Source organism: Hyperolius riggenbachi, chromosome 4 (genome assembly GCF_040937935.1).
Source record: "Hyperolius riggenbachi isolate aHypRig1 chromosome 4, aHypRig1.pri, whole genome shotgun sequence".
Classification (NCBI taxonomy): domain Eukaryota; kingdom Metazoa; phylum Chordata; class Amphibia; order Anura; family Hyperoliidae; genus Hyperolius; species Hyperolius riggenbachi.
The window spans coordinates 466786715-466806605 of NC_090649.1; the positions used below are offsets into that span (position 1 = coordinate 466786715).

The 19891-nt window shown below is 42.5% G+C and overlaps 1 protein-coding gene across 1 annotated transcript in view; it reads left to right on the plus strand.

Moving 5' to 3' along the window:
* HHIPL2 (HHIP like 2) overlaps window positions 1-15717 on the plus strand; it is a 61161-nt gene extending 45444 nt beyond the window's left edge. Inside the window, exons 7-10 of the mRNA XM_068233457.1 lie at window positions 5074-5219; window positions 8908-8989; window positions 13766-13848; window positions 14359-15717. Of these exons, the coding sequence (XP_068089558.1) occupies window positions 5074-5219; window positions 8908-8989; window positions 13766-13848; window positions 14359-15638 (1591 nt within the window). The 3' untranslated portion in view covers window positions 15639-15717. The remainder of the gene's footprint in view (window positions 1-5073; window positions 5220-8907; window positions 8990-13765; window positions 13849-14358) is intronic.
* The last annotated feature ends 4174 nt before the right edge of the window (window positions 15718-19891 follow it).

The window sequence follows — 19891 nt, forward strand, 5'->3', positions numbered from 1 at the left end:
TCCCGCGCCGTCCTCCTACGATCCTCGGTTCCCTGCCGCCAGTCCCGGTCTAATATTTGTCTTACTAGACGAATAGTGCTTGCTCCCACATGCATCATCGGGAGCTGACTGCGCAGGCGCAGTATGAAGTTTTCCTGTACTGCACCTGCGCAGCAAGCTCCTGATAACGTGCGTGGGGGCGAGCACGTGCGCGTCCATGGCTGCACAGCCGCAGTCTAGGCAGACGCATAATTAGACCAGGAACGGCGGCGGGGAACGGAGGATCGTAGGAGGACGTCACGGGACATGACAGCTGCAGGGGGCCGATAGAAGCCCCAGGTAAGTGTCGTTTTTTGTTTTTTTAACCCCTCCATAGAACCCCTGTAAGGAGAGGGATCCTAGTGAGGCAGAGCCAGATTAAGGCTAAATGGGGCCCTAAGCAAAGTAACTGATTTGGGCCCCCCATCATGTCGTAATAGAATAAGAAGATGCAGCTGCACAGCAACATGCCGCACACACCTGGGTAGCCGAGCTACTGGTTGCTATGGGCAACACCCCGCTTTCCTCTGTGGGTGCACAATGCAGGGAATAGCAGCGGCAAAATGCAGAGTGAGAGATGAATGGCTGGGACATTTGCATTTAGGGGCTGGGGCACCCCTGTGAAGAGGGCGCCAGATATCACAGCAGCAGCACTTTCCCCCTGCATCTCCAGCCTGGCAATAGCAGAAAGCTCTGGACACAGCCAAACCGGAAGCCATTCCCCAGACAGAATTACATAACCACCATGCAGCCTCCATCCCAGTGAATACGATAGTCCAGCAGGGAAGGCAGCTGCAGAGGGGGAGAATGACAGCACCAGATGACTCACATTCACCTATTGCGATCCAAGCAATAGAGGTCCCGTCATCCGGAGCCCATCTGTCTCCTCTAGAGTGCTGTCGCTCTGTTACTACTACTATTACTACTTCCTACTTCCTGTCTGATCTGAGAATCAGGAAGTTGAGAGCGAGCGGCTGCACTGTAGAAGAGACAGATGGGTTTCAGATGACGGGATCTCTATCGCTTGGATCATGAATAGGTGAGTGAGCATTTGCCATCTGCTGCTATCATTCTTGCTGCAGCTGTGGTTCTCTGTGGGAAGGGAGGGAGGAGTGGGCAGCGGCAGAGCGCACAGTAGCAGGAGGGGGACCTAGGAGGAGAGCCTGGCTCTGAAGACAATCAGCAGCGCGCAGCATCATTTGACAAGACAAGACAAATAACATTTATACCGCGCTTTACTCCTGGCGGACTCAAAGCGCCAGAGCTGCAGCCACTAGGACGCGCCCTATAGGCAGTAGCAGTGTTAGAGAGACTTGCCTAAGGTCTCCTACTGAATAGGTGCTGGCTTACTAAACAGGCAGAGCACAGATTCGAACCCTGGTCTCCTGTGTCAGAGGCAGAGCCCTTAAAGGGACTCCGAGCAGTGCCTGTGGGTATGCCTTCAAGCATACCCACAACTAATTAATTACATCCTCACATCTACCAGCATGCGGTTTGTAATAATTTCCCCGTGGGTTCCTTATATTTCATTGCATTGTGCTGAATCGAGCTGTCGACTTTGGAGAAAAGTCGTCCTGTGGCTGTGATTTCTATCGCAAAAATAGCGAAAACTAAAAGGCATAGGGCGGCCGTTTATATATCATTGGAAAGAGGAGAAAGAGAGCTTTAAAATGATATGCATCTTTCCATAGTTACTGCACTGCTCGGAGTCCCTTTAACCATTATACCATCCAGCCACCGCTGACAGGATGGCAAGGGCTGGTTTATGTGCTGATGGGGCCCCTTTGACTCTGAATAAGGGGCCCCAAGCGACTGCTTTTGTTGCCTGGTTGGTAATCCCTGTATTGAGGTGTCCTCTGGTCTCCCGTTGCTGCTCGGGTACCCTTCAGCTGATCGGGGCTGTGCTTTTGTTATCTATCCCCTCACAGAAAGATCTGACTATGGGGGAAGGGGATTCAAATTATTGACGATTGTAATCTACTTATTACGATTATACAACATTTCATGTAAATTTCACAATTACGGCAATACGTAATTACGTTTTGGAGATTCAATTGATTATGTGTAATCCATTCATAATTTTTGCGTAATTTCATGCCGACTTTAGCAGTTAATAGCCAAGCCCTCATACCTGCTACATACAGGAGAAGAATGGGAACAAGCAAAAAATTTTTTTTTTCAAAACGACTAGTTTTTGAGACAATTGATTTTTAAAACGCAAAGGAAAAATGTTTTTTAAATTGTCCTTATTCTGAGTTTACAAAAACATTTTCCTTTGCATTTTTAAAATCGATTTTCTCAAAAACTACGAGGTCTTTTTGAACAAAGTTTTGATGTGTTCACACTCTTCTCCTTAACATATTTAGCGATTTTAGTAACAATGGCGTGTATGGGGGGTTTGCTACTAATCACTGAAGTTGGCACAAAATTACGCAAAAATGATGCAAAATTAATGTTCCTGATTAGGTTTATAAAACAAAATTAATTACAAATTTTCCCAAAATTTTGCATTACAATTTTGCATTGTAAATGCGAATTACGATGCGAAATTAGGATTATACAAGGTTTGTGCTCATCACTAATTTGAATGCTGGTGGAGGGCCATGAAAATGTTGCATGAGGGTCCTCATGGTTTGCAGCTACTACCCTGAGGCTTTCCCTTAAAAATCTGTTAAAAGGGAGCTGTCAGCCATACCATCTCAGAAAAAAAAACCCCACATACTGTATATAAGTAGATAAATACATAACTTACATAACAGATGTACTGCACTGTCTACCTTTTGATTTTAGTGATTTTTCTACAGTAAAAAAAAGAGAACATCCTTCTTAGCATTTCCAATTTTAACTGTGGCTATTTTGAAGCCAATCCTGATGTCATTTCCTCCCTTACTCTCCTCTGCCTGATTGTGTATGCATTGTCTGCCCTCCACTATAGAAAGTGCATTGTCTCAGCATGAGAAATATTGGCCAATCAGAGAGGAACAGACGTGTGGGAGGGGAAAACAGGAGGGAAAGAGGATTCAGCCAATGATGCTGCATTAGTTAAAGGAAAGGTTCAGGGACGACTTGAAAAAAATAAAAATCCATATCCACTTACCTGGGGCTTCCTCCAGCCCGTGGCAGGCAGGAGGTGCCCTCGCCGCCGCTCCAGAGGCTCCCGGTCGTCTTCGGTGGCCGACCCGACCTGGCCAGGCCGGCTGCCAGGTCTGGCTCTTCTGCGCTCCAAGGATGGGCTCTTCTGCGTCCCACGTGGGCGCGCTGACGTCATCAGTAGTTCTGCACCTCCTGCTTGCCACGGGCTGGAGGAAGCCCCAGGTAAGTGGATATGGATTTTTATTTTTTTCAAGGCATCCCTGAACCTTCCCTTTAAATTTGAGGGGAAAGTAGAGAAGTAAAAAAGGACAACCCAGCATGCCTTGCATCTTCCTTTGTGCATACTAAATTTTGTGTGTACCAAATAAGAGTCAGGTAAACTGGGAAATGATCATTTATCAACAAGAAAAGTAATGGTGATTTTAAAATTTGGATTGCCTGGTTAGCAGCCTTATTACCTGTTTACCAGATAAAAATAAAGAATTGATTTTTGATTTTATGCCCGACAGTTACACTTTAACCATTTACTGACATCCTAACGTATTAAAACGTCATGCTTACCGCTATTAACAGCAACATGACGTTTTAATACTTCCCGCCGATGCTACCGCCGTGTGTGTGCCGCTACCGCCGCTTTTTCCGTCGGGCTTCCGTGCTGGGTGATTGGGGAAGAGGACCGAACAGTCCTCTACCCAATCGCAGTGCCTGGAGTGAATGGACGTGACCGCGAACAGCAGCTACGTCCATTTACAATAACAGGAAATGTAACAATTAAATAAAGTGAAGAAAAAAAAAAGTGAACTTTTCCTATGAGTGTTCACTAGCGCCATCTTGTGGCCAAAAAGTACATTACACCTACAAAATACATTCATTTTCAAGTACATACAGATCTTAATAAAATTACACTTCCAACCCTCCCCCCCCTCCCCCCCCCAAAAAAAAACACTTGTAAAAAAAAATCAGCTAAAAAAATAAATAAATAGTTGCCTTAGGGACTCAGCTTTGTTAATTTATATTTTATGGGGGGAAATTAATTTTAATTTATTACATAGGGGCTTGTAATTATGGCCAGAATAAAAAAAAAGACAACAGAAAAATAACACTTATATTTCAAAATAATATACTGTCGCCATACATTGTGATAGGGACATCATTTAAACTGTTCAATAATCGGGACAACTTGGCAAATAAAACGTGTTTGTTTTATCCACAGGAGAATGTTTAATTTTAAAACTATAATGGTTGAAAACTGAGAAATAATGATTTTTTTTCTTTTTTTTTCTGTTTTTCTCATTAAAACGCATTTAGAATAAAAAAATTCTTAGCAAAATGTACTATCCACAGAAAGCCTAATTGGTGGCGAAAAAAACGAGGTATAGATCATTTTCTTGTGATAAGTAGTAATAAAATAAATTAGGGAATAAAAGGGAGGAGCACTGACAACTGAAAATTGCTCTGGTCCGTTAGGATAAAAACCCTTGGGGGTGAACTGGTTAAAGAGACTCTGTAACACATTTTTCAGCCTTAATTCTTCTATCCTATAAGTTCCTATACCTGTTCTAATGTGGTCTATCTTACTGCAGCCTTTCCTAGTTGCACAGTGGCTGTATCATCTCTGTTATATAATCTAATCTTCTTTCCTTTGTCAGCTTTGTCGGCTCAGGCAGGAATGTGCTGCTCTGCTGTGATAGGTAGAAGTTATACACACCCTCTCCACACCCCCTCCAGTCGCTGTATGAGTCACAGACTGAGCTTCTCTCAGCCTATCACATGCTGGTTAGCAGCCATGTCTTGTTGTTTGTAAACACTGCCTAAAACTGGCAATTACAAGCCAGGATTGCAGCAGGGAGTGGCAGAAACAGCAAAGAGGGGCCCAGGAGAACATAATGAATAGAATGGTATGCTTTTTATTGTAAGAATTTTAGAGTACAGATTATCTTTAAATTAATTTCCCCCCTGCAGTCGGCTTATGGCATTACACGAGGATGAGCAAACCAATACGTGGACTAAGCAGGATATCTGTATGGGAGACAAGACAGTCTGCGCCTTCCCGAACCTCATCAACAGCTACACCAAGTATATCATCTCCTTCGCTGAAGATGAAGCAGGTAAATCTTACGCCACGCAGTGATGACTGCAATGGGCTAATTTCGCTTTTGCCAAATGTTGCTTGAGATTTCACGATTACACGTAACTAGAATTTTAAATTGAAGAGCACAATTCTTTTTTCACAATTTAGCTTTATTGAAAAACTAAATTGTACATACGGTACGTGGTAAACAAGAAAAACACCACATAGGTCAAACTGAAGACACAATTCTTTTTATATTATTTTTTTTATTTGAGAATTAAAGTAAACCAGAGATCTCAAAAGCTAAAGAATTGATACTTACCAGGGGCTTTCTCCAGCCCCATAAGCACGTGTGAGTCCCGCACCGCCCTCCCACGGTCTGCCGTTCAGCAGACCCAGACTGAGCCTGTTACCAGGGCTTATTGCTGCTGAACGGCAGACCGCTGGAGGACAGCGAGGGACTCACACATGCTTATGGGGCTGGAGCCCCGGGTAAGTATCGATTCTTTAGCTTTTGGTACACTTGAAAACCTCCCTGGCGTTCAATTTCCCCAGGATTTCTGTGCAAAAAGTGATCCAATACATTTTCATAACTTTTTTTCCCTGTAACTTGCCATAATGGGCTTGATTCACTAACCGGCACTAAGCCGGTTAGTGTGCCCTAAGTGTTAGTGTGCGCAAACCACGCCGTTAGGTGGTTTGCGCCCACACAGTTAAAATAATCCCGCTCACTGCATTAGTGCGCATTGCTGGCCCTTAAAAGTTGCACCCGATGCGACGAAAATGACGCATCGGGTGCCCGTTAAGCAGCGCTATGATGCGCCACTTCGGGGGCACCCGGTGCGTCATTTTCGTCGCATCGGGTGCGACTTTTAAGGGCCGGCGGGTGCAACGTTATCGTCGCACCGCACACTAATATCGGTGCACTCGCACTGCATGTGCAGTGCACGAGGCCGCGCACAAAGTAGATTTGCGTACACTAGCGGCCAAAAAGGGCTTTTCACACTGCCGCTAACACTTAGCGCCGGTTAGTGAATCAAGCCCAATGTGTCAAGCATAGGATCTAGGGGTCTAGTATACAGTGCAGGAGAGTATTGATGTGTATGCACGTTTATACTGTTCACAGCATGTTTTGTATGGACGTGTATATCTGTCAATACTGCTAGGGAGATTGATTTTTCCAACTTATTGTAACTTTTGAAAACTCTAAGTTTCACACACCTATGTTAATTTTTTTCCAATTATGAAATAATAAAAAAAAAGATACTTGGGTCTGTAAATCAAGAAATTTACAATATGTCCTGCGCCATTCAGTTTTATGAAAAATTGAATTTTCACACTACCAATTATAAACAATTGGGGGAAAAAAAGGGAAATGTAATCACATTTCTCAGTTTGAAAAAAATCTAAACTTTCAATTTTTGATTCAACCAATCACTTTAATTGACATAAAGGGAAAATCAAATGTTTTATTGTAACACATGGAGACACCTTTAGGCAAAAGTTTGTAAAACGGCATAAGCTGTGGCTGCGAAGTTACTGCACTGAAGAAGACAAACTGAAAATAAATACCGGTAAATAAAATACTAAAGCTAATCCAAATAATAATAATTATCCGAACATTTGTATAATGCTTTTCTCCTTTCGAACTTAAAGAGACACTGAAGCGGAAAAAAAATTATGATATAATGATTTGTATGCGTTTTACAGCTAAGAAATAAAACATTAGCAGTAGTAATATGGGTCTAATATTGTTTCCAGTACAGGAAGAAGGAAGAGTTAAGAAACTCCAGTTGTTATCTATTCAAAAGAGCCATTGAGCTCCACGACTTTCAAAGTCGCACAGAGTTCTGTCTACTAAAGCTTATTATCTCAAGTGTCTGTCACTGACTATATTGTTTTTTTTTCTGCAGGACAGTTCCAAAGTTCACTAGCCTGCTCTGTAAAATCATTTAGAATGCCGAGTAGTGTGTAAACTGCAAATATTAGAGAATGATGCAATGTTATAAAAAAAAATGATACAACTGAAAATAAAAATATGAGAATATATTCTTTCCTACTAATGTTCTAGTAATTATCTATACTACACCACCAATTCATTATATCATATTTTTTTTTCGCTTCAGTGTCTCTTTAAAGCGCTCAAGAGCTGCAGCCACTAGGACGCGCTCAAGAGGCCACCCTGCAGTGTTAGGGAGCCTTGCCTAAGGACTCCTTACTGAATAGGTACTGACCCTGGCCAGCTACATACAGATGCTAGATTTTAATCATCCAAAGTACATGACCATCTTGTGCAAAATCTAGCATCAATTCAGGAGTTGCCCAATATTGTTTAGCAAGCTGTCTCAGGTGCCAGACTACTAAAACAACCAACATGAACAGCCACTATTATTGTAGAATATACTGTATAGTATATTGGCTCGGGAGCCAGCTGTGGCTCTTTTGATGGCTGCATCTGGCTCACAGACAAATCAGTAGGGGTTGATTCACTAAGCTACACTGCTCAAGCAGCGCAGCTTAGTGTGGCAGCGCAAATAACATTTTCAAAGTAGTGCCCGCTACTGCTGTAGTGTGCACTACTAACTTACTCGCATTACCCCAAAACGAACGGCTGCTCCAATTGTTCCACTCTGTACCCTGTTAGGGCCAGTGACTTTGTAGGATGAGATCCCCGCACTTTGACTGGCCCAATAGGCTGCCTATAACTTAACAGGCAACCTATTGGGCCAAAGTGTGTGGATCTCATCCTACAAAGTGAATCAGTGAGCTAGTTAATTGCACAAGCTGTTAGTCTGTATTTCTCCTGTCTAGTTCCCTGGGAAATTGCTGATGTTGCTGAAACCCAAGAGGAGCTGAAGATGTATCTGACACTTCCGCTGCCCAGTGGATCAACTGTATACACATCACCATGGCAACAGGGTAACATGGTCCTCTGCTGCGCATGCGCACTGTCCCAGTTTGAAACATATTGTATGGCTCTCACAGAATTACATTTTAAAATATGTGGCGGTTATGTCTCTCTCAGCCAAAAAGGTTCCTGTCCCCTGGTATATAGTATATGCAACACAGCTTAACCTTGTTTAAACTGTGGGTATACTAAAAGGCCACAAGATGGCAGTGTGCATGCTACACTCTGTAATAATTAGGCTCCCTGCACACTACATGCGATTCCGATTTTTAATCGTTTTTTACATCCGATTCCAATTTTTAATCGGTACTGCATGCTACATTTTTTGATCCGTTTTTCTGTTCACGGCATTCAGGGAAAATCTGAATTGCAAATCGGAATCGCAAAACGGATTTGCAGTGTGCAGGGAGCCTTATAGTGTTTTTTTTTTCACCCTTTCACTGGTTTTACAGACATTCTTTAAAGGGAACCTGAGGTGAGAGACATATGGAGGCTGCCATATGTATTTCCTTTTAAACAATACCAGTTGCCTGGCCGTCTCTGCTGATCTTCCTGGTCAGTAATTTCTGAATCACACACCTGAAACAAGCATGGAAAAAGCATGCAGCTAATCATGTCAGACTTTAGTCAGAAACACCTGATCTGCTGCATGCTTGTTTAGGGTCTAAAGAATCAGCAGCACAGCCAGGCAATGTGTATTGTATAAAAATAAATAAATATGTCAGCCTCCGTATCCCTCTCACTTCAGGTGTCCTTTAACTTTTTCTATATCTGAGCAGACACCATTTAATATATTTTTGTTTTGCTTTCCAAATAGGGGAACTTTATTTATTGTCTACATCGGATCCAACCTCCCTGTCCCCCTATGGAACGTTATACCGATTCGTAGACCCATCAAGGTTAGTATCTGTGCTCAGGAAATACAGCAGACAGGCATTGAAACATTAAAAACATCACACCCCAATACTTCCCCCATTCCCTCGTTGCCCACATTCCTTGTCCCTATGGGGATTTGGTATTCTGAAGGCATCCAACAAAGAAGCTAAATTCATACCAGATTTATATATATCTCACTAATATTATAAATGTGAAAATTTGGATGTTTGTTACTCAATCAAGCAACAATGGCCGAACAGATGTGAATGACATTTGGCACACACATAGTACATCACCTGGAATAACATATTGGATACTTTTTACTCCATAACCAAAAAGTGGGCAGAGACAAATACAAATTTCACCGGGAAAATGTAAACTGCAGCCGTTCTTACACTGTTTATGGTAGGGTTGTAAGGCACTGTAGGCAAATGCCTACAGGCTTTCTGTATAAGGTAGCGCTCCACAATGGTAAATAAAGATGAAATATGATTGTCCCCTTAGAAACCGCACTCACCCGTCCTGGATGACCACTATTAGACTGGTCACTAGCGTTCTAGAAGTCCTCCTTAATCGATCAGTCTGGTTGTCCAGGCTGTACTGTCCAGATGGGATAACTTCTCCGGTAAGGATATGTGCTTCACAATATACCTCATAAGAAGAATGAACATCCCATAGCGTGACTCCGTATAAAAATGTAAATGTTTATTCCATAAAAATACTCACAAACATATCGGTTTGGTACAGCATTCAGAGTATTAACGGGCTCTCCCCGGTGCCTCCCGGGTAAGGCCTGTAGAGACTGCCTCTTTACTCGAATCTCGCTGTCCGTCCCCGTGTATTTTGGTTTTGGAAAGGGCTGTTAGCAGAGACGTAACTATAGGGGGAGTAGCTCCTGCAGATGAAGGTTAGCCCAGCTACTTACCCTCTCTTCTTTTGATACAAGAGTTCATCCTCCATAGCTGGTGTTGATATGGGTGGGGATTGCCATGGGTGACCTCACTATTATGGACCGACAGTCACCGTGTCCTTAAAGTGGTCTGAAAGTCAGCATTTCTACTTTGCTCTAAAAGATTCCTCACAGCTTGAAAGCTACTATCCCAGAATTTGTTTTAAGCAGAACATCACTGACATGGTTAAACAAAGCACTTTGTCCTGCTATACAGCTTCAAATCCGCATCCAAACTGGAGATAACGGTATCTTTACACACATTGTAACAACATTGGAATGTAAACATACACAGTGTAACAAGTGAAAAGGAGCTCTCTGTGAAGCTCTCTGTGCTTCAGACACACACAGTTCAGAATAGTTTATTAGAAGATGTTAATATATAATAAAAAGCAGTTTGAATAAAATGCATTGGCAGGTTTCAGGACAAGATAAACTACACTTTGGAAACGTGTAATTTGTAAACAGACAATATTACTTATGCACAAAAGCAAATATGATAACTGTATGAGTAATAAAAAGTAGGAAAACACATTTTAATTGAATGTTATGTCAGAGTTTCAAACCACTTTAATTGTTATACACTTCCTGGCTGTGATAATCACCATGAGGAAGGGGTGTGAATTTTTAGGGGGGGGGGGGCAGCAGAGTTTTGCTGAGGGGCCCTATGACTTGTTGTTGTGTCCTGGTGGTAAGAGATTAACACATTTTAGGTTTTAATTGCTGTCCTGTGTCTCCATCTGGGAAACTTTCCCTTGTATAGGGGCATATGTTACTTTACTGAACTGTGACTCTGGGGGTGAGGGTGCCAGTGGGCGTCAGGGGTGCACAGCCTGGCGACCGTTTCACAACTTGCTTCCTCTGAGGCCTAGTGTACACAGTAACTTTGAGATGGGCGTGGTCTTAAATGACTCAGCTTGTTATGTGAGTCTAAAAGCCATACAGTTTGTTGTAATATTTCATTTTCTGACATTTTCTTAAGGTATTCTCTGGAACATCTGTCTTGATCTGGGCTGGCACTGTGATTAAAGGTCTGGCTCATTTCTTGTTGATTGCTGTCTACTTCTCATGATGTTCAGAGTCTGGCTCATTTCTTGTTGATTGCAGTCTTCTTCTCATGATTTTCAGAGTCTGGCTCATTTCCTGTTGATTGCAGTCTTCTTCTCATGATGTTCAGAGTCTGGCTCATTTCCTGTTGATTGCAGTCTTCTTCTCATGATGTTCAGAGTCTGGCTCATTTCTTGTTGATTGCAGTCTTCTTCTCATGATGTTCAGAGTCTGGCTCATTTCTTGTTGGCTGTAACATACTTCTAATGATTTTTGTTATCTGGCTCATTTCTTTTTGATTGCAGACTTCTTCTCATGCTGATTTCATCTGGCTTATTTCCTGTTGATTGCAGTCTTCTTCTTTTGATTTTTTTTATCTGGCTCATTTCATATGGATTGCAGTCTTCTTTTCATGATGATTGGGGCGTGGCTCATTTCCTGTTGATTTCAGTTGTCCCCTTATGATGATTTTATCTGGCTCATTTCTGGTTTATTGCAGTCTTCTTTTCATGATGATTGGATTCTGGCTCATTTCCTGTTGATTGCAGTCTTCTTCTCATGATGATTTTAATGGCTCATTTCTTGTTGAGTACAGTCTTCTTCTCATGATGACTGAAGTCTAACTCCTTTCCTTCGATTACTGTCTTGTCAATGTGCTTAAATAGTCTTTATGAGGAGGTCCATCCACTTTGTGTTTTTCTACTCAACGTACAACTTACCAATGCACTTATTTAAAGAATCAGCACCACACTAGTGTTCTTTGTCATGATACCTACACACGATGGGGTAGTGGTTGGTTAGCAGTCTCACCTTGCAGCACTGGGTTAAGCCTGCCTCTGTGACTACTAAACACACCAGAGAGACTGGCAGATACAGAAGACTGTTGTCTTGGAATGTTGGGTCCTCTCTTGGCATTACAGCATTTACAGTGGGAGGATGCTTTGAGTCACTGATTAAAGGGCTAACTCTAATATATTTCACCTGTTCCATATATTCTTCAAAACTATAGAATATCTATAATCATCAGCAATAATACCAGGCCCTGAAGCGCCTGCTAGAACATATGGACCCTACGGTTTTCACCGAAGCACACACAGATGTTCCCCATCAGAGTTCTCATAGACATGAGCACGAGAGGACTTCCTGTAACAGAACTATTACTTTTTATTAGTGTCTATTTTATTCCTTCATAATCAAAGGAAATCCATAGAAGTTTTCAGTGATATCTATTAATGATACGTTATGTATTATTGTTGTTTTATGTAAATCTGTGACAAAGCTATCACAAGGGTTTATACCTTCCAGGGGTTCCTCCGGTTCCCCTGTAGCTTTTTAGCTCCCTCCGTGTCAGTCCGGTGCCCTCCATTGCACCACAGTGGAGTCCGCAATCCAGCCGAGTTGTGGGCCACAGTGAATACGCGGTCCTGGCTGCGTGCAGTCCCCAATCAAGCTCCCGTGGCCGGGAGCATTCTGCCCAAGCACAATTCTAGTCTCAATACTGCGCAAGTGCAGATCACTCCCGACAATAGAAGCACAAACAGGGGGGCATGTGGCATGCGCAATAATCCATAACTGGCTCAGTGGGGAACTTTACCATGGCTGACAGCGGCACAACGGAGTACACCAGGTGGAAAGTAAGGGAGCAGACGGACTACAGGGAGCTGGAGGAAGCCCCATGTAAGTGTAAATCCTTTTTGATAGCTTTCTACGTGAAAAAAGTGAATGCTTTTACAAATAGGAGCAGTAATTGTTTATTTTTGTTAATTAACATTGCAAAGTTAATGCACAGGATCGAAGTGAAATCGAACCAATATTTAGTGTGACCACCCTTTCAAAACAGCATTGACTTTTCAGGGTGTACCTTCTTCTCACATTTTGTGAAGGAACATTTTGTGAAGGAACTGCTTTTAGGCATGGTCGGAAATTCCATTTTCCACCGATGCCAATTACCGATTCCAATTTCTGTTTTCCGATTTCTGAGTAGCCTTTTTTTTGTTTGGGGGGAGGGGGGGTAATTTTTTTATTCCCTAATTGGCCAAATACTTTAGAGTTGACTCTGCGGTCTCTGATTTTGTCCATTGCTTCCAGCTCTGTGACTGGACTAAAATTACCGAGTTGCTGTAATGCAGTATTTCTGCCGAAATCTGATTTTCTGACAGCGGATCGGAAATGACGATTTCCGATTGGAAATACAGAAATTTCCTTTCTGCGGAATCCGAATGAGCGTCCCTTAGTTTCTGTTCAGTCACTATTCAGTCGTGCCTGACTCTTTGCGACCCCATGGGCCACAGCATGCCAGGTCCCTCTCTATTCTCTACTGCCTCTCAAAGCTTGTCCAAGCTCATGTTTACTGCGTCCATGGTACTATCTAGCCGTCTCAGGGGGACACAGCCACAAGGAAAATGCGGTAAGAGACTGCACACCTCCCCATACATTAGCATAGAGTCAGATTTTCTACCCCTTAAAAATAGAAGCCCTTCCCGAAAATAAGCCTTAGCACATGTTTTAGAGGTAAAATTAATATAAGACAGTGTCTTATTTTCGGGGAACACAGGGTAGCTGGAGAATGGAAATAATTCTACATAAATCTGTGAGATAAAGCGTCTACATAAAGTACGAGAGTTCGGGACAACATGGCTGTTACATGCCACTCTATATAATCTCCAAAATATTGCATTTTTATGTTCCTCTCTGTTTATATGAGAATAAGTTCAACCTTCTGGGGGTGCTGTAGATATTCTGCTGTGCTCAAATATAAATCTGACGTTCTCATGCTGCCTACAAAACCCTTTGTAATTTGCAGGAGAGCACCTCCTGGGAAGTGCAAATACAAGCCTACCCCGGTGAGGACCAGAAGTAAAGTCATCCCGTTTGTTCCACGCGAACGTAAGTAGAATTGGATTTAAATTGTCTTTATATTTTCGCCAGCCTGATATGACATGAGATTTCATGGTTCCATATACACTGGTGAGACGATCAGTTGATGAAGATGATCCTTTCGTCTGGAAGTCTAAGAACTTTGAAGCTTTCTATTATGTCTATGCCTTCCTCCTCTTCCCTCCATGCTATAGGGAAAACAGTAATTTTAAAAAATTCCCAAAATATTTTTGCTTTGGTGGAATGTTTGTCTCATCACTGCTGTTGCCCCTTTTGTTGACTCTCTATGGCAGACTAGGAGAATGCCCTTGTCAAAACTTCGTCCATTTGACCCTAAAGAAAAATGGCAGGCTAGCAATGCCCCACTTTAACATCCTAAAAGGAAGGATGGTCTATTACAGCTAAGCTCGACTCCCCTCCCACAAATTCAATGCTGTCTTTTTTAATGTTACTTTGGTTCGGTATTCTTAATATGTTTTGGCAGTCCATAGACTTGAAATGGTTTTCCTTGTCTTCCAGGGACTGTTCTTGAAATTCTTAATGAAGAGATTGAAACACTCCAGATGCCAACCAAAAAGCCACCCAAGCCACGGAAAACTACAACCAAAGCTCCAGTCAAATTGACTACTACTAAAAGACCATCAACAACAACAGTTTATCCTACCAGGCAAACAAAGGCGCCTACACTGGCCACCATCAGTGGACATGGCCCAACTGAAAAGATACGTACACCATCTGTTATTACCACTCACACCCCATCAACTACTCAAACCTCTAGGAACCCTACAAAGGCTACCATCACAGAAAATAGTACAACTGAAAGGACAAGTACACCATCTGTTATTACCACTCACACCCCATCAACTACTCAAACCCCTAGGAAGCCCACAAAGGCTACTATCAGAGAACTTGACCCAACTGAAAGGACACGTACATCATCTGTTATTACCACTTACACCCCGTCAACTACTCAAACACCAAGAAGGCCTACAAAGGATACCATCACTACTACAGCATCACCAACCAAATATAGCAAAAAGGTAGCCAAGTTAAAAGAGAAGAAGCCTAAGCCCACCAAAAGTCCAAAGAAGCCCAAAAAGGATAAGTTTAAAAAACCACCAAAGACTAAGTACTCCGTTGAGGCTATTTTAAATAATGTACCAGCCAAAATGAGCACTTGGCTCAATGGGACTATCGGAAAAGGTATCATGATGACAGAGTTTACAACATTGCCTAAAAAGGCAAAGAAGCCTACGCCTACAAAGAGACCAATGAAGGTTAATTCCAAAAAAACATCACTGATGAAACCCACATTAAGCATTTGGCTCAATGAAACCAATGTCAAAGCTATTGCACTGACCAAGCCAACAAAGTTGCCTAAAAAGGCAAAAAACCCTACACCTACAAAGCGACCAATGAAATTTAAGCTCAAAAATCCATCATCAACAAAACATTCCAAGAAGCTATCTGAGGCCAATAACAGCAAAGGTCTGAAGACCACAACCAAGCGTATCAAGACAAGTTTCAAGAAAACATCACCTACCAAGAGTCCAAAAGCGACCAAACCTCCAAAACTAAAAACAAAGGAAGCAAAGTTAAAACAACCAAAGTCGGTCTTTAACAACAATGGAAAAACGCTTGAAAAATCAAAGGTTTCTAAAAATAAAACCAGTATTAACACCAAGAGTAACAACAAGAATTTGAAACCAATCTGGAAGAACACCATGTCGTCATTAGAGGATAGCAAGTCAATGTTTTCACTGAACAAAAAGGCAAAAAAAAGAAACACAGAACAATGAAAAAAACTAAAACAATTGATTTCACCACCACAGACTGAAGTGAATTTCTGTAGTGCCATAAATGAAGGAATGGTGTGCACTGCTATCTGTGTAGTCTCACACACCTGTATGCAGTTACCAATATGAACGAAGGGCTGTAGTTTGAGGTTCAAAAGAGCAGAAAGCTTCTCCTCAACTTGAAATGCTCCTCCCTACTTGACAGATGCTCAGCCTCGTAATTTAAACACAACACTCCTCTCTGCACTCTTTTGGCTACGTGGAATGATTTGCCTCTGGTGATGTCACAGCCATCACACACATATATAAATAGTTAGAGAGGACATCATCTTTCTCATAAACTATCCATGTTTCCCCAAAGATCAGCTCTCCTGTGATGGTTTTGCTGTGCAGTATTACCAGTGGTGGCTCCAGCTTCAAATTTTTGGAGGGGCATAAAGGAGGCATGGTTGGTGGCTGGGGGGGGGTCAGAGGGAGACATTTGGGTGATCAAAATCTGTGTTTGTATGGTGAGCTTTAGATTTTTTTTGCCAAGCTCAGATGATAAAATTTAAGCCAACTAGTTCAGCGATGATAGGAACCAAATGAAAACATCAAAAACAGAACAGCTTTTGAACAGAGCAGATTGCCCAAATGATGGTACTATTAAGGAAGAAAAGTTACCTACAGATATAGTTGGCTGGCATGCTTTAATCCTTACTTTCTAGCAAGCTGCTCCTGTGTGCACAGATCACAGACAAATCATTCCAGCCACCAGCCTGTTTCTAATGACTCTACAAAGAAGGGGAGGGGAAGAGGCAGGAGGGAGAGAAACACTGTGTGTGTAATTTCTTATCTTAGTAGCTAAGCATTGCTGCAGACTAGAGCTTGTATTTTACAGAGAGGAAGTTTTTTCAGACCCTATCCTGTTCACCGTACACTGCTGGAGCCAGGAAACAGTTACGTTAACTGTATGTTACTCAGTGGGAAAGGGGGGGGGGTTCACTCAGAGGGGCACAGAGATTCCCAGAGGAGGGGGGGCAGTGTCCCATTGTAGTACCGCCACTGAGTATTACATTTATGTTCCTTGAATCTATCAATCAAGAAACGTTGTTCTTGGACCAACTCAAAGATCCTCTCTTTGTAACATTACAGGTTCATCTTTGTACATTTCTTGTCTGCTTTTGACTTTTGGGAACTAATGGACAATAAGTTGAGGGGGCCATCCATAATGTCTTGTTTGGCTACAGAAATACCCTCTGTCCACTCCAGACTGTCCCCAGTTTGATTCAGCCTGGAAGTCATTTGATGAGTGCTTCATGCAATGTTGTTCCCCACAGAGCTAGTGATGGTTCAGAATCAACAGAGGAGTAACATTTTGACTAGGTCCTTAGTGTAGGCTGAATGTCTTGTATCTTAAAGGAGAAGTCTACTATTGACAAAATGTTCTTTGAGCTTAAATGGAACCTTAAATGACATGATGAGATAGACAACTGTATGTGCAGAGGAAAGCATGCAAGTATGTGTGCTGTGTTCCTTTTTTTCTTTCTCTGCTTGAAAGAGTTAATATTCAGCTTTGCAACTGACAGTTTCTGTCCAGTCAGGACCCAGTCAGACTATGGTCTCCCACTGATAAGGAATTACAGCCATTAACCACTTCATCCACAGGTCAGTAGATATACGTCCTCTGGGACTTTATCTAAGCCACAGGTCAGTAGATCTACTGACCATTCCAGAAGCAGTGCTGTGCAGGATTGGGCTTGCTCCTGTGCACATTTCTGGCACTATCTGATGCAGGACTAATTGGTGAATGGGAATATAAGTTTCCTGAGCTAATGAGATTGATTTTTACTATTAAAAATACTTTTATTTTCTCATTCATAGTGAAAAACACACTCTGTAGCATTATTTCAGAATCAAATACAGTGGGTTGCAAAAGTATTTGGCCCCCTTGAAGTTTTCCACATTTTGTCATATTAGGGCCTGTACACACTGCTGCGCTTGCGCTGCGTTTTTAAAAACGCATGCGTTTTTAAAATCGCAAGGTCTTTTGAAAAAGAATGAAAATCGTGATGACTTGTACACACTGGTGCGATGCGTTTTTAGAAAAATGCAATCGCAGTGCCTGCTGCGCTTTTTTAAGCGCAGCGCATGAAAAAGACATTAAAAACGCATGCGCTTGCGTTTTTGCCTGCGTTTTTCTGAAGTCAGTAATCCCAGAAGACTCTGCAATGTCCTGATTCCTGTTGAAATGTAAACTAGAAAAAAAACAAAGGATTCTTTAGCCAATCAGCAATTACAAGAAAAACGCAAACGCACAAAAAAACGCAGGCAAAAGCGCATGCGTTTTTAAAACTACACGCACTTTAAAAATGCATGCGCTTGCGATTTTGCTTGCGTTTTTCAGTGTGTACAGGCCCTTACTGTCACAAACATGAATCAATTGTATTGTAATTCCACACGAAAGACCAACACAAAGTGGTGTACACATGAGAAGTGGACCGAAAATCATACATGATTCCAAACATTTTTTTTTACAAATAAATAACTGCAAAGTGGTGTGTGCATAATTATTCGGCCCCCTTTGATCTGAGTGCAGTCAGTTGCCTATAGACATTGCTTGATGAGTGCTAATGACTAAATAGAGTGCACCTGTGTGTAATCTAATGTCAGTACAAATACAGCTGCTCTGTGAGGGCCTCAGAGGTTGTCTAAGAGAATATTGGGAGCAACAACACCGTGAAGTCCAGAGAACACACAAGACCGGTCCAAGACAGGCCAGGGATCAAATTATTGAGAAATTTAAAGCAGGCTTAGGCTACAAAAAGATTTCCAAAGCCTTGAACATCCCAAGGAGCACTGTTCAAGTAATCATTGAGAAATGGAAGGAGTATGGCACAACTGTAAACCTACCAAGACAAGGCCATCCACCTAAACTCACAGGCCGAACAAGGAGAGCGCTGATCAGAAATGCAGTCAAGAGGCCCATGGTGACTCTGGACGAGCTGCAGAGAGCTACAGCTCAGGTGGGAGACTCTGTCCATAGGACAACTATTAGTCATGCACTGTACAAAGTTGGCCTTTATGGAAGAGTGGCAAGAAGAAAGGCATTGTTAACAGAAAGCATAAGAAGTCCCGTTTGCAGTTTGCCACAAGCCATGTGGGGGACACAGCAACCATGTGGAAGAAGGTGCTCTGGTCAGATGAGACCAAAATGGAACTTTTTGGCCAAAATGCAAAACGCTATGTGTGGCAGAAAACTAACACTGCACATCACTCTGAACACACCATCCCCACTGTCAAATATGGTGGTGGCAGCATCATGCTCGGGGGATGCATCTCTTCAGCAGGGACAGGGAAGCTGGTCAGAGTTGATGGGAAGATGGATGGAGCCAAATACAGGGCAAACGTGGAAGAAAACCTCTTGGAGACTGCAAAAGACTTGAGACTGGGGCGGAGGTTCACCTTCCAGCAGGACAATGACCCTAAACATAAAGCCAGGGCAACAATGGAATGGTTTAAAACAAAATATAGCAAGGAAATGAACAGCACTACTTAAAAACAGGCAAGTGCCTACCTGCAAAAGAGTGCAAGCCCCACTTGTGGAGTCGAATACACACCGAGCATACACATGACCTGTCTACCACTGGAGGAGGATGTTAGTTCCCTGTAACAGCTTGCATGCAACCTATTAAGTACTCGTCCCTCCCACTGCGAAGAAGTCGATCCTCCAAGGGAGGGGCCTAACACTAACTAAATCCTAACCTATGTATATGCATAGCCTGGGTGCGGCTAATCAAATAAAATCGAAAATTGAAAATTGCGCAAAAGGTGGATCAGCGCAACACCAGGCCGCCTCCGAATGGCCTCCAATCAGAGGTGTGTGGGAGGGACGAGTACTTAATAGGTTGCATGCAAGCTGTTACAGGAAACTAACATCCTCCTCCAGTGGTAGACAGGTCATGTGTATGCTCGGTGTGTATTATATCCCACAAGTGGGGCTTGCACTCTTTTGCAGGTAGGCACTTGCCTGTTTTTAAGTAGCGCTGTTCATTTCCTTGCTATGTACTAATTTATTTTGTTTTTGGTCAGCTGCTCCCACTTAACAGCCATGCTTTTGGTGTATATGCAGAGCTTCTGTTTGGGTTCAATGTGCGTTTGTAGTTTCTGGGGGGGCTCAGCGCATCTCTGATTGGAGGCCATTCGGAGGCGGCCTGGTGTTGCGCTGATCCACCTTTTGCGCAATTTTCAATTTTCGATTTTATTTGATTAGCCGC